The sequence below is a fragment of the Falco peregrinus genome, chromosome 3 (genome assembly GCF_023634155.1).
Source record: "Falco peregrinus isolate bFalPer1 chromosome 3, bFalPer1.pri, whole genome shotgun sequence".
In the NCBI taxonomy this organism is placed as follows: Eukaryota; Metazoa; Chordata; class Aves; order Falconiformes; family Falconidae; genus Falco; species Falco peregrinus.
The window spans coordinates 66,661,984-66,685,799 of NC_073723.1; the positions used below are offsets into that span (position 1 = coordinate 66,661,984).

Below are 23,816 nucleotides of genomic sequence, written 5' to 3' on the forward strand. Positions count from 1 at the left end.
GCCATGTGAAAGTTACAGGCACTGAGGGCAACCACATAACCCCTCTGCAAATCTGACATCTGTTTGGTAGCGTCAGTCCAGATACACCCACACAACAGTGGAATATGCACCAGCTGGGGTATGGTGTTCCCAGGATATTCTCAGATGATCAAAGGTTTATAAAACAGCGGGTTTGTACACTCTCCTGGGGGAGGTGCTTCATCCAGTTCTCTAAAGCTTCAGTATGTTTTGTGGTAAATGTGAGATACGATGCTGAGGCAGTGGGTTTGGGACAGTTATCTCCTCCACTACCGTTAGGAATACCATATTCTGAAATATCTGATATCTGCAAGGGCCACTTTGAAATATATGAAGGCAAAAATTTTGTTTGTGTGAGCATGGAAAAGCTATGCATCCAGATGCCTTTCTCAGGCTGCAGGGGCTGTTCACAGTGTGAGAGGCTGGTGTGCTGTCAGTGCAGCTGGATTTTAAGCAAGTCACTTTGTGAGCAAAACCACTGCACTCCAGACTGCTAGGAATTTGTGATTTATCTCCTCTATTAGAAGTCCTAGCCTCGGTAATCACAACTCACCTGCTATCTCCTGCAACACCTGGACATAAGAGGTTCATGCTGTATATAGTCCAGTGTGTGATTATGGGGACTGATCAGAAGGTAACAGCAATGCTGAATACATGGCAGATGAACTTTACTTGCCTTCCCTTACTTGATAGGACTAGTTACCATTTTTGTTCTTTACCTGACATCAGTTTTCACAGAATTTGTAAGCTACTACCCACCTTTCATTTTTTTTTTATTCCCACCAGACTGGGTTGTCTGCTAGGCTTCACAAGGATCCTTAGCATGTTCTCAAGGATGATCCTACTTAGACATGTTTCCCAGCATCTCCCTGCACGTGCAAAGCTTTCCTACCTAAATCTTGTTATTTCCTTTCCTCAAATCTCCACACTTGCAACTCCCAGCTAGTCTATACAATACAAGTGGAGGTACGTATTTCTGTTTTGACATTTTGGAGCAATATGGATATTAAAACATTAGAATTCCTGAGTCTTGAGAACAGGCTCACTACAGCTGTAGTAATGAAATATATTAGCTTGTATATGACCACTAATAGTCAGCTTTCCTGATAGACAAAATTTAAGGCTAAAAGATTGCAATTTCCTTCAAGCATAGAGTTACAACAATACCACAAAAATACAGAGAAAAAAAAAAAAGCAACAAAATGCATGATGAAGGCTATGTTTAACAAAAGCCACTTTTTGGTCCTCAGCATCTTAGCTAGATTCCACTCCTCCTTCTGTTAGGTCAAGCTGGAATCTCCTTTAAATTTAAGGCAGATCTCTCTTCCTCCTATTTTCTCAAGTACTTGCTGTCCCCTCTCATCAGGGAGATGGGGAAGAAAAAGAAAGGATGGGACAACTATACATAAAAATACGCTAAGCTAGACTGTCCTAGCTTTCACTTGTGTCTTGGGAGACTGCTTCCTAGTTTGCAAAATTCAACACTGAGACACTTCATTGTGTTACAGTCAGTCCCTTTTCTCCACCTTCTTAAGGTTCTTCAGTTAGCATTTCTATCCTACGTCTTCATTATCACGTTCTTGGGTTTAGGCTGTTTTTAACTTGTGCATATTTCTGGAGACATATTCATAAAAACTTATTCTTTATAAGAAATTTAAAATGAATAGCCCTCTTTCCTATGTTAATTCTCTGTTTAGTTCGGAAGGAAATTTCTTTTTGTTGAGACTATCACAAGACCAGATTTAAAGGTTATCTTCAAGGACAGAATTGGTGGACAAACAGTTAGGTCAATATCATAATTTCCCTGTGGGAGAGGAAGGAATTGTTTGAATAGAATATGCTTAGAATGAATTTGGTAGCTTTTGTTCCACTGTAATGCTTTTCATTAACAGGGGATAAATCTGACAATTTATAGGCTAGAAAGCCATAGAAAATATGAAGAAAGGTAGTAAGTAGGTGGAATTAATAGGTGTATTAAACAGGACTTCCCATGACAGAAAACTTTGAAGAATCAGAATTCAAGTTTGTCTTCAAGCTTAAGTGTACTTCACTAAGTTTAACCTTTGTGTCTTTCAAGATAATAATAATAATAATAATAATAATAATAATAATGATGATGATGATGATGATGATGATGATGATGATGATGGAAAATAAAACTTTATACACAAAACGTGATTTCATTCCCTAAAAGTTTTCCTGCATCTGTTTCTGAAGATTGTTGGAGTATCATAGGTAAAATGCCAAACACATTATTTTAAATTGAACACTTAGTGGTATTCATGTTTCATGTTTAGAAACTGGCAGAAGCCAGTCAGAAAATCATTGGTTTTATAGTTATATTTTTTTGCAGGGGGATTAGGCTTAATGGGTTCTTTAAGATTTAACTACCTTAATTCAAAACATTTCCCCATAAGCAGAAGCAAAGTATCTTACTCTTGGATATTGCACTTCATAGTCAAATATATCAGCCTAAGCACTTTACGATAAAACCAGTGTACATACACTTCTAATATCCCTGCTAGAGAGCACTGCTTTCCAAATCTGGACTGGGGCAGACATCTGGGAAAAGTAATGCCTCAGGCTGCTGTAGTTACCTCTGAGAGAACACATCTGTCAAAACAAAGTTAGGTTGCCAACTCAGGTACTGGGGCCCCAAGCATGCCCATGGTATTTCTTGTTTTGGGGCAAAGAGCAAAAAGAATAAATTATGATTTGTGTCAAAAGGCAGAGTCTCAGGGGAGCAGAGATTAGACTCTCGCTAGCTCTGACAGAAAAGCAGAGATGACAATATTCCCTTTTTTGATCTCCACAACCAGACTAATCAGCTATAATATATCACCCTATAAACAAGATGTCACTTTTTTTTTACCTTTTTGACACAGGTCAGAATCAACAGGGTAAGATATTAGCCTACCTGACTACCCTATATTTGGGGGATGAAATAATATGCACTATGGGTCTGCATAGTAAGGCAGTAATAAATATGCATGCAGTTTCATGCAGGAACTAAGGGCTTTGCTTTTTACAATGCTCATGGAAAACAATAGTTTTTAAATGTTGTCTATCTAGGTGATTTATGTTTCATGCTAGTTCACAAAGGACTCTGGTTAGTATGTGATTTATGGGTTAGAGTGAAATAATTGTCCAAAGCCAAGCTGAAGATAGGCTTCCAACACATTAATAATACATTAAGTTAATGTTTCTTTCTTGGCATTGCCTATGCAAATTCATATTCTCATAATAAAAATTACTGTTTATTTTATGTTGGAAATGGCTTTAGGTGAGAACATGTTTTTTATCAGGTGTCTTGATTAAATACTGTCAGTTCCCTGATAAACTTTTAACCAGAGATTTTCCTTTAGACTCAGCTGATATTTGGTCAGAAAAGAAGAGGGGGCATCAGCTTGCTTTGCTAAAAACTGAGAGGGAGCTCTCTGTGCTGCTCTTTGGCGAGTGTGGTGAAAATTCATCCTGGTTAGAAAATTCAAACACTGATAACTGTCTCTGGAGAACTGTTCATGAATTTGAATCATCCACAAACAGGGGGCATACAAAGTCAGATTTAAAATATATAGTGCCAAAATTCATTCATTTTGTCAAGCAAGCACAGGTGAAGATAATTTCATTTAAATTAATTACTTTCTGACAGAAGCAAATGGCAATACATATTGTCTGTCCAAAATAGTATTAGATTTGATTGCACTTATGTTAGGTAGACTAGAAATTAACTTCTCTGCTTGAAATGATTTGTGACTTGATTACCTGCTGAATCACTTCCCTTTCCAAATCATGATTTCATACCAAGAGGCATATCAGAAATAATCTTTTACAAAATATATAAGGAATTCATTCATGGCAATATATTCTTCAGAAGGAATCATACTGTTTTTCCTGTCTCCTTTTTGTGGCTCCATTGAGTTTGTGCCTGTTAAGTTTCTGAGAGCATTTGCCTTCCCGAGATTTCTGAAGAAAAACAGGGTAAAGCATTTGGGGTGACTGCTTTGGGGAATCTTCCTTATGAAGTTGTGACTTTCACAGCAAATATGGTGTATGAATGTGTTACGACCACAAGACTATTTTTGCGGGGAAGTAACAAGACAGTTCAGATGTCTTCCTATAATACAGAGTGGCCTTGCTATGTATTTGTGCCACAAGCTGCCAATTAGACCCATATGCAAATGAATATTTGATCATTCTGACTGCCGCTATCCAAAGCAGCTGAAAATAAATACCACACCAATTATTTTATAAGCTCAAGCTGGCTAGCTTACACTCTGTACAATGCAAAATGAAAATGCTTTGTATTTTACAAGTATTTTGCTTGTCTTTTATTGCATTTTATTATAAATAAATACATAAATAAATGCAACGCAATTCATACATGGATTTTAAAGAAAAATATGAGAGCATTAATAAATAATGGGGGGGGAACTGCTGAAAATTATTAATAGAGATATTATTATCTATGCCATCAAAACCATTTTCCATGCATGTTATATGATAAAATAATATAGTCAAGAATAAATGTCAGTTAGCTTTGGAAATATATCACCTTCTTCAATTTCACTTGCAGGAAATTTTTCATACAGCAGAGTTCTGACAACATGTATGTTTGGGAGGTGACACAAGTTCTGCTGTATCGTTACCTCTTGCTGCACAGATTGAAAAACTAAAAATGCACAGGAATGCTGTATGTTCTGAAACTGCTGCCCCTTTTGTACGATATACAGCATAATCTTAAAAAAAATAATTAAAAAATCATACCATTGCCTCTACCTCGATTTGAGGACACATACAATTTTTCTCAGATCCTACAAATCAATTTTTGCATAGCTGAGAGGTGGTGAAAAGCGGGCAGGGACTGCATGTGAAACAAAGTCTATAAACTTATGAATTTTTCAGGGTTAATCTGTAAAGGAAATGTCTTTTTGTCAGTTAATTGAATAGGATTATGTACTTTTCTGGTAGCAATTGAAAGGAAGTGTTCCTCTCCTTTTTGATCCTTCAAGAGCTTTCTGTACTTTAAACAATTGCTAGTCTCATTTTGAACAAAGCTTGTATTTAATATGTTGTAAGGTGTCTTGAAAGGATTCTATTTTAGGCATATCACAATTTTCTCTCTAAAATCACCGAATATTCTGATTTGACATATCATTAAAAGATAAATTAAGGAAGAAATCATATTCTGCCCAAAGTACAAGTTCAAACTTAAAATATCCTTTTGACATTTCACTAGAAATATCTAGGAAGCCACAACTGAATATAGGCTAATTATTTTTCTCTATTCTTTTTTATGATGGTATAGTTTATAAACAATTTTGTAATTATATAGACATTTTTGCTTGGATAAAAGTAATGAAGAATATTACTCCTACCAGATGTTCCAAAACTCATATAATTGGGAATCAAGTTACTAGAAAATAAAAGAACAGCTACATTTTCATCTGTTTCACCATTATTAATTGACTTTCACAAATAATTCAGGAAAAATAAAATAATAAGGTTTATTCTGGGGAAAGAGAATTTTCTTGGTCTAGTGTCATAATTTCCACACTCTTTAGACTTGGATGCAGAGACAACAGCAGTCAATGAAGATACAAGATTCCTTAGATCATAATATTAAGATTCTTTTGGGGGGGTTTATTATTTTTTCTTTTTTTTTAAATGAGATTCTATACCTGGTTTATGATGGGCTAGCAAAAATACTCTCAGGAAAGTTTAAAATGTTGTGGAAATCAGAAACATCCAGATTTCTCTTTTATCTCCTACTTACCCTATATAGAACTGTAGAATCATAGAAGAGTTTGGGTTAGAAAGGACCCTTAAAGCTCATCTAGTCCAACTGCCCAGCAATGAGCAGGGACATCTTCAACTAGATCAGGTTGCTCAGAGCCCCATCCAGCCTGACCTTGAATGTTTCCAGGGACGGGGCATCTACCACCTCTCTGGGCAACCTGTGCCAGTGTCATGCCACACTCACAGTAAAGAAATTCTTCCTAATATCTCATCTAAATCTATTGTCTTTCAGTTTAAAGCCATTACCCCTTGTCCTATCCCTACATGTTCTTGTAAAACGTCCCTCTCCAGCTTTCTCGTAGGCTTCCTTCAGGTACTGGAAGGCTGATATAAGGTCTCGCTGGAGCCTTCACTTCTCCAGGCTGGAAAACCCCAACTCTCTCAGCTTTCATAGGAGCGGTGTTCCACCCCTCTGATAATTTCTGTGGCCCTCCTCTGAACTCGCTCCAACAGGTCCATGTCTTCCCTGTGCTCAGGGCTCCAGAGCTGGATGCAGTACTCCAGCTAGTTATAGAGTCAAGCTACAAAGCTTTTCCTTATAATTCCATCACCCAAGCACGGCACTTAATTTTCTAGATTGTATCTTTCTTATTTCCTGCAAGATTAATCTCTATATGTAAGCTCAGAATTTTTTTTTACAGAGAAAGCCTAATTTGCAGAAGGTTAGATAGGCAAAACCAGCTAAGTTATAACAATGTCATTATCCATTTGCTAAGAATATTGTCTATTGTTTTTGAAAATCTGAAATAAATCTGACGAGCTTTCAGCTCTAGAAATATGTTTAATTGCCCCAGTCTACAGGACACTGTAAGCTGCAAATTGCTGATTCATAAAACTTCAGGGCAGTATGGTGCCATAAAAAGTAGGTATCTAGGAGAAGAGCTTACGAAGGTTTTATTTAAGCTTATCATAAAAATCGAACCTTTTGCACTGGAAGTGTTTATGAAGTATGATTTACAGAACCACAGTAATGCACTCTCTTTGTCATTCCCATACCTTTGTAGTTTTTCTTTCTCAAACAGTTTAGGTTTATTCTTGTCCATCATGGTTTGCACATACCTAAAGCAAACACAAGCAATTAGTTTTTTGTGTTGTTGTTGTTTCTAAACATTATCTGTTTTTCTCAGAAGTCATTCGCTCTGCTAGATCTGCCTCAATGAGCAGCATAAGTAACTAAAGACACGGTCATCACTGCGGAGGGCACAAAACGCCAATGTGCGACACCTCATTTTTCAAATTCTGATGGACTTGTGCCATTGTTTTTTAACTTTTGTAGTTTAGATGTTTGCTTCACTGAGTTAGTTGTACTGACACAGTATTTCAGCGGTTGGTGGTGGGGTCTACGCGGCTTCCTGAGGAGACGCGCAGAAGATGCCCTCCTGGGCCGCGTTTCGAAGGGATCTGCCAGCCGAGCGGAGGCTGCCGCGGCCAGGGCGCTCCGGCAGCCTGGAGAGCCGTGGCCGTGGGTAACACCGCCAGCGCCGAGGAGAGCGCCTGCCCTCAGCCCGCGCCATGCCCGGGGGCCGGGGGGGTGTCACCCCGCACCCGGCTCAGGGCACCCGCGCCGCCCCCCAGTGACTGCAGCCCAGGCGGCCCCCGGCCCTCGGCGGCGGGCAGGGCCAGCGCTGGAGGCGGGCTCCGCGGCCGCGGCGCCGGGGGCGGTGTCCCCGCTCCGCTCCGCCCGCCACCCCGCCCGCCTCCCCGGCCGTAGGCGCGGGCAGCCGCCGGGCAGAGGGGAGCGGGACGGCGGCCGGTGCAGCGGGGCGGGGGAAGCGAGGGGCCGGCGGAAGAGCGGAGCGGGGCGGCCGCCCCCCGCCCCCGGGGCGGCGCGGAGCGGAGCGGCGCGGCCGCGGGAGGAACGCGGCACGGAGCAGAGCGCGGCGCTTGCCGCTGCCTGGATGCCAGAGGTGCCTCGGGAGCCGGCGGCCGGCGGCACCCGGGAGGGCCCGGGGGAGGAGGCGGCGGCGGCGGCGGAGGACGACGACGGCGACGACGACTCTGAGCGCGGAGGGGAGGAAGCAGACAACGCTGGCCATGGCCTCCAACTTTAACGATATAGTCAAGCAGGGCTACGTGAAAATCCGCAGCAGGAAGCTGGGGGTAAGTGAGCTCTCCCTTCGCCCGCCTGGCCGGGTTGGGGGCGAGGCGGTGGCGGCCGCCTTACCGGCCTGGGGGTCGGCGGTGCCCCGGGCGGGGGCCGACAGCGCGGGGCGCGGCGACCTGCTGCTGCCGCTGCTGCTGCCGCTGCTCGGACTTGGCTTCCTTCTCCGTAGGGGTCGGTGGGGATGCGCTGCCATTGTATCTCGGAGGGGGCCAGCCGGCTTCGCCCCTCTCTCTATCTCCGGGAAGGCGCCGCTCCTCCCTTCTTTCTCAGCGACTGGCTTCCAGGGTCACTGTCCGCGGAAAGCTGCGCCCCTGTCCCTCCGTCCTCCCCGAATCCCGCAGCCCAGGCCGGGACAGACACCCGTCCCCGCGCCGCCCCTCGCCCTGCTGCTCGCGGCGGGGGCTCGGGGGGGTGGGGGGGGAAGGCGCAGGCAGGGTCTGTAAAAACTTTGTGCAGATTCTCCCACCCTCTCTGCCTCCCTCTCCCGATTTGGGAAAGGCATGTCTTTAATCGGGGCAAGGTCTGAAAATATTGGAGGCTGGTACCAGAGCAGCCCACTAGTAACCGAGAAAAGTGGGGTGTGGGGGGCTGCGTACGAGCTGGTGCCCGGGGGTGCGTGGGGCTGCAGCCTGCAGCGGGACGGGGGGCGGGCAGGGAGGGAAGGAGGTGACGGCCGCATGGGCTGAAAGGCAGATGCAGAGGCTGACAGTGGTCAAAATTAGGGGCAGGCCCTCAGCCAAGGATGGCTGGCCTCGGTGCCCGCTGGGATGCTCAGCCAGGCCGAAGGTAGCACGGTGTTACCAGACTGGCCGTGGGCACTTTCCCTGATGGGGTACAGCAGGCCTTGAAAAGGCAGTGAAGTTGGAGCTGAGTGCGTGCAGGGGCCAGGATTTCCTAAACTTTGGTTGGTCCCGGCACCCAGCAGATTGGGAGTCTCCTGCCCTTTGTATGTGTGAGAATGAGAAGGCTCGACGGGAGCAGGAAGCCCTGAGGCCTCTTGCTGTCTTGCACAGCTAATGGTGTTGCAAATAATCCCAAAAGACCAGGGTCCCTGTGGGTCTGAGGCTTAACATGTCAGGGGCTGGGAGGAGGGCTGGGGTTGTTCTTTGGAATCACCCTTATTTTTTTTTTCTACAGACGTGCAGAAAAGTGTGGGGTCCCTATCCGTTCTCCCCTCCAGGGAGGTGGGCTGCCTCTCCCTGCTTCCCCCAAACCTAACGGAGCAGGGGCCATATGAAATCGCTCTCCGCCAAGTCGTGCTCTGCATGCTTATCGTAGCGCTAATATTTATCTCTTCCTCCTCCCCCCTTCTTCCTTCCCCCCAGATGCTGTGCTTTGCTTGCAGACACAGTATGCAGGATGGTGGGAAAGCAATCATAAATTGACCTTTGGAACACTTTGCTGCCTTGGCAGGGCTGTTAATTCCAAGAGAGCACAGAAGAGTTTGGTCTGGACCCTTAATAGCGCCAACTCCATATGTTTGAGAGATGGTGTAAATCCAAAGAGAATGGCTGCTCTTATTAAAGATTTTGCAACCCCAGAGTCACTCCATGTATCGGTCAAGCATTAGACTATCTGAAGAGGCAATTTCTAAGCCTTTGTTCATTTCTGGCAGTCCTCTGCTTAAACCTTTGCTCATTAGTTTTTCCCTGGCTCAGCAGTGTTATTAGATGGGCGCAACACAAAGCAGTGAGATGATGGTATCATACCATGATGTTGGTAGTTGCAAGCAGAGTTAATCTATTTGATTTGCAAATCTGTATTTGAAGGAATCTCAGAGTCCTTTAAGTGTGAAATTATGTATATGCGTATCTCTATATATGCAAATACTTTTATATACCTATGTGTATAGCATATATGCAACAAATGTAGAGCACATATTACAGTAGTCATGAATGATACCTGCTGACTTGTGAAAACAAAATTATGAATACAGTGTTATTTCATTGCAGTGTATCTTAAGTAGCTTGAATATTTTGTTTTGAAGACATTAATCTGATTTTTTTTTGGTGGGGAGACACATAACTGCATTTTTTGGAGTGGATATTATGGTCGGAATGATTATCATACTTCACAAAGCAGAAGTGAAACGGTTCATACAGTGTCTATGGAGGTTCTTCTGAAGATGTGTGTGAGGGTGACAATTCAGACTACACAGCCTCAGGCAGGTGGTAGTATAAGCTTAAATGTGACGTAAGGGGATGCACATCTGAATAAATCTATTAAGTACAATGTAAAATGGATTATATTTTATAGGAAATAGCATCAAAACTTCAGTTAGTATCATGGTTGAAAGGTATGAATATGCGTGCATATATCCATAGGTAATTGGATTCTTGTGGCTGAATTTCTAAATTAATGCAATTTTCATTCACCAAGTGAAACATTAAAGATTTGTATTTTTTTCCCCTTATGTCTATCTTCAAGTCCAAACCTTAATGAATTACACTAGAGCTGTCAAAATGTAGGTGAATGCATCAGTTTTTAGGGATAGAAATGTCTGTTAAGAAATAAATATTTTTAACCTCCAGAAAATATTGAAAGGATGGAAGAGACATATGGGTTCTGGAAACTAAGGCTGCATTTTGAATATGGAGATATAATTGTATCTCTTGCTGGTTATGTTTCATTCTTATACACTGGAAGTCACTGATACCTATATATATTTTTTTTTTGTCATAATGGTCTACAGTCTATATTTCAATGTCTCCTGAAAAGTAGATTGATTAGAACTTGGACAGCTGAGGTGACTAATACCGATTTTAGTGCTAGAATTAGTTTTATTGCTTAAGTCTATCCCTTAGGCTGGTAGCCAACTCATTACAGAAATTCTTCCAGTGCAGCTTTTATTCTGTCTTGTTTTGTGACTAAGGGAGCCCTGGCTGAGAATCAAATGGAAGATACTTCAGTATAATGCAACCTGTGAAATTTCAGGTAAAACTGAGTGACATAATACCGTAGAACGAAATCAGATGGCATATTTAATTTTATTAACAAACTCCAACAACAACCTTTGATGTGGTGTGAACTTTCTGGTAGAATTTACTTTTCCAAGAATTTAGTTTTCAACAACCCAAGTCATAAGTCGTCTTCTGATTGCCCTCTTGTATTGTTTTTATGCTTTGTAAAATAGAAATTCTTCATGTTATATATATGTATTTTACAAGGTATAACATGTTTACTTCTGACTTATTATGGCTACACCTTGCTTTACCTACTTGTTACCCTGGCTACATATTCCCCAGATATCTGCAAATTGGATCCATAGCATGCATGAGTGCTCTCTCCAGTCATGGAGAATGGACAAACATCCATTCTGAACAGCACAGTCAGGATTTGGAGATATTTTGCCTTCAGTAAATTATTCTGTTCAGAAGGGGTGTTTGAAGGCAAAGACAAGGCCTAAGTCTTGATGGAAATACATGGCAAGAAGTAGTATGAGAATTTGTCCTTTTTGTTTAGTGGTATCTGATCATCAAGAGTTTTTGCCTTCTTTTCACCATAATCACAAAGTGCTTGTATACCATTTGATTTGCTTGTATACCATTTGATTTACATCTTAGTGGGCTTCCGTGTATTTTCTGACAGTTCAGTATTTTCAAAGAGACCCCGCTATTCTGATATCTTTATGTTAAAGTAGCTTCTTTTCATGCAGGGTTGGATAGCTTGCCAAAATGAGGAGCTTTACCAGCCTCTCTGTTGCTGTTGGAATCTGACATCTACCTCCATTGGGAGTATCATGATTTCTGCTGTGGAGGTATCAGGCCATGAAGAGACATCCAGCCAGTTAGATCACTTAGCCTGTCTCACTACTTTGTTAGTCATGAGCTGTATACAAAACTTTTCTGTGGTGCCTTGAAATTTTAAACATAATATTAAAGCCTGTGTAATAGACACTCACATATATGCATGACATCTTCATTGAGGTAGCACAAGAATCTTTGAAACTCAGAAACTGTGGTCAGTGAGGACAGTTGTAATGAAACCATCTTTTAAAAATCTGTTTCCCTGCAGCCTAAATATGCCTTTCTTTTCTCTGGCATTCCTGCACTGTTTGATATTTTGCTTTTCTCTAATACTACATAAAGGAAAGACCTCATTCTTGCAGCCATTACATTTGACCTGCATGACCCTCCTTTGAAATAAATTTGATTGTAATGTGGTGTGCTGTTCAGATCAGAATAGGTCATTTGTGTAACGTGGAACAGGACTATGCTGCCTTTGTTCTTTTGGAATCTTTCATACTTGTGTCACATTAAAATTCATATGACACAATTTTACACTGCGCAGCCTGTGCTCATAGGCTGTAACTTTCTTGTAGCAGACTGGAATCCCTTTGTTGCCTCCTAATAAACTAAGCTGTGAGGATTTCATGCTTTGTTGAAGTGCTGTTTCTTAGAAGAAAAACAATTTGATGTCACATTAGGAAGTCTAATTAAAAATGAGTATTGTGTCACATTGATAGTCTTATTTTGACCCATATCAACCTTTGAAGCCATAATCTTTTTGTTTGTTTGTTTTTGTCTTTTTTTTTGGCACTCTTTGGCCACAGAACAGAAGAATCCTATCTAACAGAAATTTTGACTTAGTTGGTGACTAAATACTGATTTTTATGTATTTCCACATACTGAATAGAATTCTTTCCTGAGTGGTTCATCCTAGACAATAATCCTGCTATCCAAAGAGACAAAGAGAAAACTGTATGTGCCAGTCAGTCTTGATTGAGTAGTAAATAACAGTTTGCTCTTAGTTACCAAATTAAAAGTTTTACCGTATAACAATCCCCCCCCCCCCCCCCCCCCTATTTTAACCATACTTTTAGAGTGTTACAGTTACCTTTTCTGGAAATTAAGATAATGTTTCTCCTGCTGTTAACCCTGTCTCCAATCAATCAGCACTAACAATGCTATGAATACAAAACTGTGATTGCAGCTTGGTTTCTCTTGAAATAGTGCAGTATGTGTCTTACAGAATCCCAATATTTAATTGATATCATGTATATATTTAAGGTGAAGAAAGTAAAGGGATCTGCAAAATGTCCTGAGTTTAAGGGTACGTTGATGTCAGCAGCTTTGCAAGTGGGTCATGATGAATACAGAGGGCAGAGTAAAAGTGGTTCTGTTTCTTGAGTTGTTATAGCATATTTCAAGAAGCAAACAAATGAAGAAGCCCAAGCAAACAGTGCAGCCTGGAATGGACATCCTTTCCATAGATTATTTTGTTATTAACTGGGAAATCTGCTCAGCCTGTTTGAAAGCACCAAGATTGCCTTTATAACTACATCTTGATGGATGACCTATGAATTACGACTCAGAGGATGAAAATAGTTCAAATGAAACTAAAAAAAATTAATTCATTTTTATATATATATAATTTTTTACTCTTCCAGACTGACAGGATTTAGGTGCTAGATTTTCCATGTAAAGGAGTGCCTTTTTTTATGTTAGTTCAAGACAACATGAGATATGGAATTAAAAGGATTTCACTGTAATCCATTAAAGAAGCTAGTCACATTTACTACTTAATACTGAAAGTATCATATAAAATACTTTCACATAAAATGCTTTCAGTACTTCTTCTTGCTACAGTTACATGAATGGATTTAAAGAATTAAATGGAAAACACATGGATTTCCAATTTGGTCATTATGGAAAGAACAATCACTTTGAGCTTTTGAGTAGTTCTTATTGATTAAGCATATCATGCAGGAAATGGAAAAAAATCTCTTGCATCCATTGTAAACAAGGACAGAAAGTCCAACAATTTTTTATGCTAATGTTTGTGTTTAGAGAAACTTGTGTCAGGCTTGTGGTAAGCACTTTGGATTTGTTTCCCTGTTACTGTTCTTGACGTTCTTTTCCCCCTCTTAATGCTCAAGAGATCTGATAGCCAAAAGTCTATTAATTTTTGTAATGATGTCGGTTATTTGAAGGGACAAATAATTTCTCTTTTGCAGATAGCATATCACATCTATGTTATTGATGGATTATATAGATGCTTCTGTTTTTACTCTTGTGTGTAATATCATTAGCCTCAGTGAGATTACAGCTTAGCTGTATGAAGGTTACACAAAGAAGTGTTTGTAGACTTGATCTCTTGCAGTTGCATACTGTGAGATGGTAAAAATTTATTGAGAGTTTATTTGTAACTCCTGTAAGGTGATGGCCTTCTGGTTTTTCATTTAGGAGTGTGTCATTTTTTGTCCTATGATGGACATTAAAAACCCAATGAAAAGACCCTGAAGTCAATTTAAAGGAGCCCATTAACTTCAGTGGCTTTGGTTCAGAGTCCAGGTAGGAACATTAGCTGCATGCTAGGACATGAACTTCCTTGTTGTAAAATGCCCTTCAAATCCTACTCAGAGGAGTTATCCTTTCTCAAATATGTAATTATGGAAGGGACATTCTGTATAAATCCTTGAAATACATGAAGAATTATTCGTGTCATTCCAGTAGTGAGTTTTCTTCCTAGTTTTTTAGAAATAATCTCTGAGTCATTCATTCAGATTTTTGCAAACAGTGCAAAATGCATTATAGCGGTTGCCTGGCAACAACATATTCAGGCAACAGCATATGTGAACCAGTTGTTAGTTATACATTTATATATGTAACTATGTATAGAGAATACATTTTAGATAATGAGAAATTTCCAAAAAAAAAGTGCTATGAAATGCTCTTCTATTTTTTAAAATACAAATAAAGGGGTCTGGGTCTACGTTGCTGTGGAAAGTTTGTATTTTATTTTAGGTTGTGTAAAAGACCTGCTAGTAGAACAGCTTTTCACAAATATCATGATTTAGTTAATATACTAATATATTACATAGCAAGCAATATAAAATAATGTCCTTGCTGAAGGTGAAAAATACTTTATGTATGGATACTGAATTATATTAATCACTGCTCTGTAAATTAATAAACTGTTATTGAACCAAAATGTGGGTATTTTACTGTATATTGTAGCCTTTCAGATCTGTTATGTGTAAAGTAATTGTAAACGTAGTGCTGCATTTTATATTTTTAATCTCTTCAACTTGCAGTGCAGCTCTAAGATCAAAAAGATACTAGTATATTGTTGTAATTAATCATTTAGTTGAATTTTTTTCCAGATAAAATACATAGTTCAACTCTAAATACCACAAAATTTCTTTAATAAAGTCATCAATGACAAAGAAAGAAACCTTTAATCTTGTGAAGAAAGTTTGTGTAAAGTAGGATGAAATTGCAAATGTCTAAAGAAGAGTTGAAGGAGAGTAGAATTCAAAGTAACTGTGTGTTGATACTTTTGTGTCACATAAATGCTTTATTTCTGTTAATATTTTTGTACTATTCAGAATACATACCCCTGCATCACCTCTGAAAAGAAATTTGTGTGATTGTTTAGCACAGCTAGTAAATCACTATAACTGAAAACCTTGTACAAGTCAAGAGATTTTTTTAAAAAAAGATTTTCTGTTGGTGTAAGAATTGAATCTACTGACTCCAGGAGTACTCTTACTGACTAGGATAGGCAGAGTCTTTCTTTGAAAGCTGAGATTAAAACTGTAGAGTTTTGAAGATGAATGTTAATGTTGAAGTCTACTTAGAAATTAAGTAAAAAAATAATGCAGACTGTAAGGTAGTGATGTATTACACTTTTTTTCAGTGAACTCTACTACAAAATAAATCTTCCATATTTTGCAGGTTTTTAACAATCGTAACATGTGAAGCATGTCATTGACATCATATTGAGAGGTTACAAGACCATGCAAATGGAGCCTCACAGGAATTACTGTTCACTTCAGATGCACATAAATTAGAAAGATAATTAATGAAAGCGTGTAAGTCTTTTAAAGGATTGATCTTCTTTCTCTCTGTTGTTCAGTTGCCAAACTGACCCTCGTCATCTCCAGCTTACCTGGACTGAACTTCCGAGAGGTTGTATTCATTAACATGTCAGTAAGGAGTTAGAAGCACATGGCATTGACTAGATCTGGGGAAAAACATTACACACTGTCAGCCTACTGGAGGAGAGGCTTTTCAGCGTGTTTCCCCTACCTGTTCATTGCAAAAAGAAATAATAGCATAGTTTAATATCAAAAGTTGTTCCCTACTGTAGAACCAATTTAGGACCATTTTTGAGCAGGAAGCGTAAGATACTTCTAATACTCTCTGTCCCTGGAATAATTTTTTTAAACACTGTTGCTCTGAAGTCCACTGCCCTTAGAGTGAATTGGTATATTCTCTTTTCTCATGCAAACATTACTTTTTTTTCCTTCAAAAGGAAAATAATACACATAGTCTTAAAAATAATAATACAAAAGGATTTCCTGAAGGAGTAATTATTGTTTTTTTTAAAGTGCCTAGAAAGAGGAAACTGCTTGTAGTTGGCCTTTAGGCATTATTGTGATAAATATGATAGATATTTTATTATCATTGCTTTTATTTTTTATTCTTATTTATCAGAATACCTGTAGAAAATGAAGTTTTTGATAAAGTAATTACATGTTACAGTAACTGTGTTATCTAGCTCCAACATGATGAGACAGTGTGAAAAAATAAAATACGAGGCTTAACTAAGAATGGAGAAAACTTCCATTTTAACTAAAGTTGATATACTAAATTATTAATTGCTAGATTAGTATGATAATAATAAGGTACTTTAAAATGAAATCGTTTTGCTGATGAAAGTAATTTTTGTTGATGCAGTTAGAATATTAATACTTACTCTAAATGAGAATGATTTTTCTTCTTGAAACCGTACTTTCAAACTGTTCCTATGAATACCTTATCAGAATGTAGAGTTTTGACACAGGAACAGAAAAAGAACAGGGGTTTTTTTTGGTATAACAAAAGCAAGTTATAGGTGCTCAGTGCATGGTCCTTTCAGTTGCTAAATATGTTCAGATCTCTTGGACTTCTGTAGCAGGCACTGAAGGTCCTCAGCTTGTCATATGATGTGAACGTCGTATTTGCTATCGATTATGCAAGGCCAGATACAAAATTGGTCATACTGTCTGCTCTTATATTGGCAATTCTTGCTTTTAAGTTGCACAGATTACATACCGTCTGAGAGTTATTGCCCTGGGATGGCTGAAGTTTCGTATCTGAGAACAGATTTATTGACTTCTGAGTATCAAAAGGTTAGGATATATCAAGCTGTAGCTCTATATGTAGTACCAAACTTGATGTTTGGTATTACTATTTTCAAAGTTACAGTTTTTTGAACTCCATCCGTATGTACTGTTACTGATAATCCTAAAAAGACTGAGACTTAGAGAGATGCAGATATGCAAAGAAAGGTATTTTATGAGTGAGGAGAAATATAATGCTGTTTTTTGCCTTTCATGAGAAAAAAATTATGTATGTATATAGAAGAACAGTATCCTAACAACAAAGCTAGATAGTCTTTTTGTTACGACTATGGAAAATTAACTAGTAAAATATTTTACTGATTTTTTTTTTCCCCCTGTAGGCCTTTTTTCTTAAACTACATTGTTTTTTGGAGTTTTTTGCACTGTTAATGAAATAATCTCTTTCTAGAAGGCAGAAATCTTTGTGCTTACGTGTTGGACTATATATGAGAAGAGGTTAAGTTTTAGTCTTTTCTAGAGCTGTAATTTGTAAATTTGAGCACTTTGATTCATTCCAGCCTTATTCTAAATTATACTAAGCCCACTATGCACTACATAAATTGAATTTAAAGCTGCATTAAGGCCTCTTTTACTGCCGGCATAGTGGATGCTGTTAGTGTAAATGGGAAACAGGCTTCCTGAGCTTAACTTTTCGGTCTGTACAATGAGTATAATCTCTTTTCATCCACCACTTCTGTATTTTGTCTGCTTCAGCTATAAACACTTGATAAATTCTTATTTTAGGTATGTAGGTTGGCTAGCACTGATCATGGTCAAAACTGTTATTAGGTGCTACCACTGTATAGAAAACAGTGCAATAATGCAGAACTTATTTTTAATAGTTTGAGACGCAGAACCACAGCATGGCTGAGGTTGGATGGGACCTCTGGAGGTCATCTGGTCCACACACACCCCGCTCAGGCAGGGTCGCTGTCTATTTTAACGTTGTATGAAGGCTATTAGTTTGGGTTAGAAAATACATTTCACAGAATTCTTCTTGAAATGCCTGTTTTTACAGTTCAGGTATCTTGATTTATTTTAGTTTTTTGTATATACAGAAAGTAAATATTTTGCATTTTTCCCCCAGATCTTATTGATAGAAGTGATTGCTCATCAGTTTTCATCTTGGAATCAGGTGTCACGAATAGGAAGGCAAGGAAGAAGTGTGAAGCTGATAAATTTGATAGGCCTCTTTTGCCTTATTTGAGACAGAATTGTAGCACAAAATCTAAAGTCTTGAATGGTTTTGATTTTAAAAGTAGATATTGAAAATGTTAAAGGTACAATTATTGACATCTTATCTGGCAGAACAATTCTGAAAGCTGAATATGTTACATGAGACCATTTTGTAACTGCTAGGGTTACTGATCTGGCCCCAGACATGTAGAAATCAGCCATATTTGTCAAAAGCATGTCACATATGCAACAACTTTATTTTAAGTGGGGGGAAGGTTTAAAGGTGTTACTACAACATCTTTTTCCTCTCCTAGTGCAGCGTATCACTAGTCAGATTTTGAGAAGACGAGTGTTTTCTCATTTCCAAACTTTATAAAAGGCGTATTCTTTCACACAACAATTTTGAAAACCCTTAGGTTTTTGTGAAGTTTTCTGCCAAGTAATACTAATGCCTAGCCTTACATTGTGCATTTTACCCATTAATATCTCTGAGCTCAACATAGGGAGCAGGGATTTGCATGGTTCCATAGAGCTTCTGTGGGACTTTGTGCAGGTTGTGGGATGAAACAGTTGAGTCCACTTGTTGAGGCCACTTACAGAGTGTTGAGACGACAAGATGTGTTGTTTCTTGAGGAAATCTACCTACACAATATACACAATAGAAAAGCACTACAGAAGGGTTTATTGCAAACAAATGTATGAGGTTAAGAAGTGGTTAATCGAATTACAGTTTGTCCAGAATAGCAATGCTCACGTGGGCACTTCCAGAAGACTTGTAACAGCCAGTATTGTCAGGGTACCAGTTTGCCTTTAAAAAAAGAAATACCTTTTCCTGCAACCTTTTGAAATCACTGTAAGATTTGTGTTCCCTTTGGCAGATCATAGCTCAAACCAAAAGGTTGAAAGGATACCAGGTAGCCTTTGCTAATGTGTGATAGTTGAATAGAACTTGGGCTAATGCAGTCAACACACTTAGGCAGTAACGTCTTTAATGAGACCCAGTTCCTTCATCATATTACATTTTTCCAGTCATTGAATAATGCTGAGTTTTAGGGCTTTTAGTAATGAAAATTCTCATGTAGACCCATCCTAATGAAGAGTAAAAGAAGCTGTCAAAATTAGGCAAATATCCTACTTTCTTGCTGTAAATGTGAACATGTCGATGAACTAGATCAGCTGTTTCTGGTGTACATAATTGTTTCTTTCATTAGATCTCACTGTTCTGTGTAGGTACATTTTTAATTGCTTCTGGCAAGCCATAAGATCAAACATTTTTGCAGGAAAAGCTGTGCAACAGGCAAAAAGTTTCTCAGCAGTAAATCTACATTTGCATGTAAATTTTAGCTGGTGTGAATTAGTGAGATTTACAAAAAGCTGAGTAAAAAATTCTAAGATGTGACATTCTCTATTGGAACAGAATTTCTGACAGCTGTTACTCCTGGTAGCGGCATGAGGTGTTAAATATATAAATATCAAAAATACAGCAGAAGGAGTAAGGAGCAAAAGAAAGCAAGCAGACTGTTCTATTCTGATGTCATTGCAGAAAGACAGGTATGGAATTATTTTTATGGTCCCAGAGTTCTTTGTAAAGCAAAGACTGTTGTTTTTTAAAGGTGGAGTAGATAAGTTAATGCAAAGGCTTTATTTCTAGATTATAAACCATTGCATGGTAGAGGATTTGCCTGAGACCCAGAGGCCAAAACAGGATATTGCTGGGTCATTACCATTTTAGATTGTTTGGGTTATTTTGAAGAATTAAGCCTGAATGCCTAAACAGATGACTGATTTCAAGCACTTTGTAGTCATTTGGGATGAAAACAATGCTTACAAATTGTGAAAGTGAGCTGTAGCTACTGGTAACTGCTTAGCAGCCAGTGGAGAACATAGGTTAAACCATCGGAATTGGGCATCTGAGCTGCTTTGAAAACTGAAGCCACAGAATAAGACATGAGGAGGAATCTATGGAGAAGCCATGGAATAGAGTTAGATGAGATTTACGGGCAGTGAGAGGAAAGTTTATCCTGGTGGGCCTTATACTGTATTTATTTGAGGAGAAATGTTACTCTAGCAGCTTTTATACAATGATACACCTACAGTGTTTAGATGTGTTGCTTTGGGACTTTTTGAAGTGAAGGAGAAAATAGAAAAGTAAATGTTATTTGTAAATATTTCTGATGTGATCATACTATAATGTAGTTTATGTCCTAAGAGAACCCAGAGATTAAATGCATTTCAAAATATTTTTGGAGGTGTATTTTCCAGAACTCTTGATGTCAGAAAATTATTTTTACCTGGAATCTCCCACTGCCCTCCCAAACAAATGAGTCTGTCATTCTGCTGTGTTTCTGTATGTTATTCTGTGGCTTATAGTCATCTCTTCTAAAAAGAAATATTGAAGGTGAATCTCTCCTCAGCTGCAATCTGAACAAAATTGAGTTTAAAACTACAGTGAGGTGATGGCTCTTGTTTTGATTCTTCAGAATTCTTCCCCACCCCCTGCTCTGTCTTACCTGAAACATTTCCTAGACCAGCCTGTAGATAAATAATTGATCCTCTTATAGCAAAATTAACACTTTTCCGTTCTGTAATCTGGAAATTACTAGAAGGAGTAAATACCTGTTCTCATTTAAGCAGATGCACTTCCTAATATACTTAATTGATTTACTCATGCTAGTTAAAAAGGGTTGAGCTAATGGGCGGAATATTTACTTGTCAGTAGAAAAGCATATGAAGAAATACAGCCTCCTTCAATGTGTCAGGCTCCTCAGTCTGGGAAAATGTAAAAAGTTGTAAATGATATTGATTTTCATTGACCTGAGCTCACCCACGGTAGTGCTGCAGCTGCACTCTTGCTGATGCTCATGGCTGAGCCGAATGTACAATAGATGAACTGAATTAAACCAGGGGATTTGAAGTGGGGAATGCTGCTTGCTACCCTTTGAAGTCGACTTTAGAGAGCTATAAAACAAAGCATAGCTGCGTGCATAGCTGTTAGGATGATCATGACTGAAATGGTGAGAATGGAAGAAGCTCAACTAGCAATACATGATTACCAAGAGATTCTTTATTTTTCATTGTCACTAGTGTTTGTTCAGTAAGTTAGGCTTGCAGGGTATTTATGTACAAATACAGAGAAAAGACCTATGTTAAAGAGGGCCAAATCTGCCCTTGATTGTGCAAACATCTCTGAAAGTGTATGTGTCTGCTGGTGTTACATGCCAGCCATAGGGCTCACCATAGCAGTGAATGTTTTGATCAAGTTTCATTGTCTTTGTTACAGCAATTTCATAAAGTTCAGTTCTACCAATCCCAGAAAATGCTATTAAAACCCAAGCTGAGTAGTGCAGTTCCTTATTTTCAAAATTATTTTTCTAGGTAGATAAGTACTTTTAGGAATGCATCCCAGATTTCATGTTTCAGCTTTTCCTCAGAATCAGGAGGGTTAAAAAAATTCATTTCTGAAACCAAAGATTAAAATACTCGTGTAATATTTTGTCCTCTGGACCATATGTGGTAGGCATAGGCCTTTAATCCCTGTGCCCTAGTTAACAGCAGTTAAGGTTCATAAAATAGAAATTTTGTTACATATGCATCTTGGTTTCTCCTTTTTTCTTCTGTTTCAAAATCAGTCTGAAATATTAATGACCATATTAAATGCACTCTGTTATGTGAATTGCTGTTAATATTGCATTCTAGTTATCCTGACAGATGCAGTGAATGACATTTTGTAACATTTAGACTTAAATGCATATTCTCTTGCTGAAGGAAATCTGACTTTCATAGTATGTTTTTTGTAGGCCTGCCTTTTTATCTGCGTTTAAATAAAAAAGGTGTTGAGGATATGCAGCACTTTGGAAGATCACAGCTTATAATTGTTCATGATTTCTAGTGCTGCAGTGCAAATTAATCATTGTTGAACTGTGCTGGGGAGAATGGAAATGCCTAACAGCGTCATGGTCCCTGTGTGAAAGAGCTTACACTCTTGACATCTGAAATGTTAAAGCTGTCCCTCAGAGTCTTTTGTTAATTTTTTTACCAAAAGATTTCTCTCCATCTAAATTTATCATCAGTTTCTGCCGATCATGTTTATGCAAATGGGTTTCTAAAGCTTGATTGTAACAGTTCTCCCCACAAAACTGATGAAGAAATGGTCACTTATGCAAATAAAGTCCCCGTCAGAGCACTTGTGTCTGGTTTAGATGGTTCAAAACTGAAACCAATAAAAGTGCTGTCTGTATAGCAACAGGTATAGCAATGTGTAGGTTGCATTTCACTTATAGAGATAGTAGTCACTTTGGTATAGATGTAAAAGCTCCCGAATGAAAAATTCACAGCCTTCTGGGTTGTGTTTTTTTTCTGGTGTTGTCTTTTTTTTTTTTTTTTTTTAAGGCAGAAGTGTTTGTCACTGTAAAACAACTATATCTACTTTAATGTGGTCAGAAAAAAGTCATTTAGCTGTTCCACTGCAAAAAGAATGAGTTAATAAACCCATTGCACAATCTGTCTCTGCTGTAGCTCTTGGCATACAACAGATCTAATTGGTGGAAGCTATTGAGGCCTTAATTGCTGATTTTGCAGTACTGCCATGTTTACTGATAAGGTTTAATGCAAGCTAAAATTTGTTAACTAGAGAGAAACAGTCACACTTCCATGAAGAGTGTGAGGACAAACAGCAGGCTTTTCTGAAACACCAAATGACAACGAGGTATTTCAGCACGTGGCATCATTAGATTTCCTCTTTGAGGCTAATGAAATGCCTCTCTTCGAGCAGAACAGGAGAAATGTTTTGCAGTTATATGGTACACAGCTAGTACCTAAATAAGCCTTTAGTTGAAGTGATAACTGGATATTAACCTCACTGATTTACATGATTCTTAAATACCTTTTTTTTTTTTTTTTTTTTTTTTTTCCTGGAGGACAGATGCAACTATTAGATTCACATTGCATCAAGAGAACTGGGATTGAATGAAATATATTAAAGAAGAAACACCAATTGTGCTCAAAAGCCTAATATTATCTACATAAATAATTTAATCTTCTTAATATTAAAAATTAGGCTTAGTATCAAAATGTATTCAGTAAGCTGTTATTTCATTCAGGTTGCTGAATATGACAAAAGCTTCCCTGTCTGCCAAATGAATGGAGGACCATTGCATTAAAATGTTAAAATGTTTAGTTCTTGAACCGAGATATCCTCACATTTATTTTTAATACAGTATTATTTCAGCAGCATAAAGTAGCCTTTTAAGCTACTAACATGCTGTTTCACTTCTGAAATAGAAGTTATAATCCTTGTTTCTTGTATTTGAGTTTATATAGTAATAATAAAAATACCAAGTAATGTTATTATATGGCTATGATGTCCCAAAAGCTAGAAGGAACAACAAATTGAGATGTGTTTTTTACCTAACATATCACTCAGGAAGTGCCAGTTTTCTGTGCCTTAGCATGTTTTTCAGGTATTGGATGCATAGCTTAGAGCAGAGGAAAATGTAAGCTATTAGCTAAGTGAGAAGCAGATGCTACTGTGAACTCCAAATGAGGTTTTTGTATTAATGGTTGAAAAATACGTGACTATTCAAAGAGATCTTGTGCTTGCATATGTTTAAG

The 23,816-nt window shown here is 38.6% G+C and overlaps 1 protein-coding gene across 1 annotated transcript in view; it reads left to right on the forward strand.

Annotated features, from left to right (window-relative positions):
- The first annotated feature begins 7,527 nt into the window (after nt 1-7,527).
- DOK6 (docking protein 6) overlaps nt 7,528-23,816 on the forward strand; it is a 253,197-nt gene continuing 236,908 nt past the window's right edge. Inside the window, exon 1 of the mRNA XM_055800751.1 lies at nt 7,528-7,917. Within this exon, the coding sequence (XP_055656726.1) occupies nt 7,852-7,917 (66 nt within the window). The 5' untranslated portion in view covers nt 7,528-7,851. The remainder of the gene's footprint in view (nt 7,918-23,816) is intronic.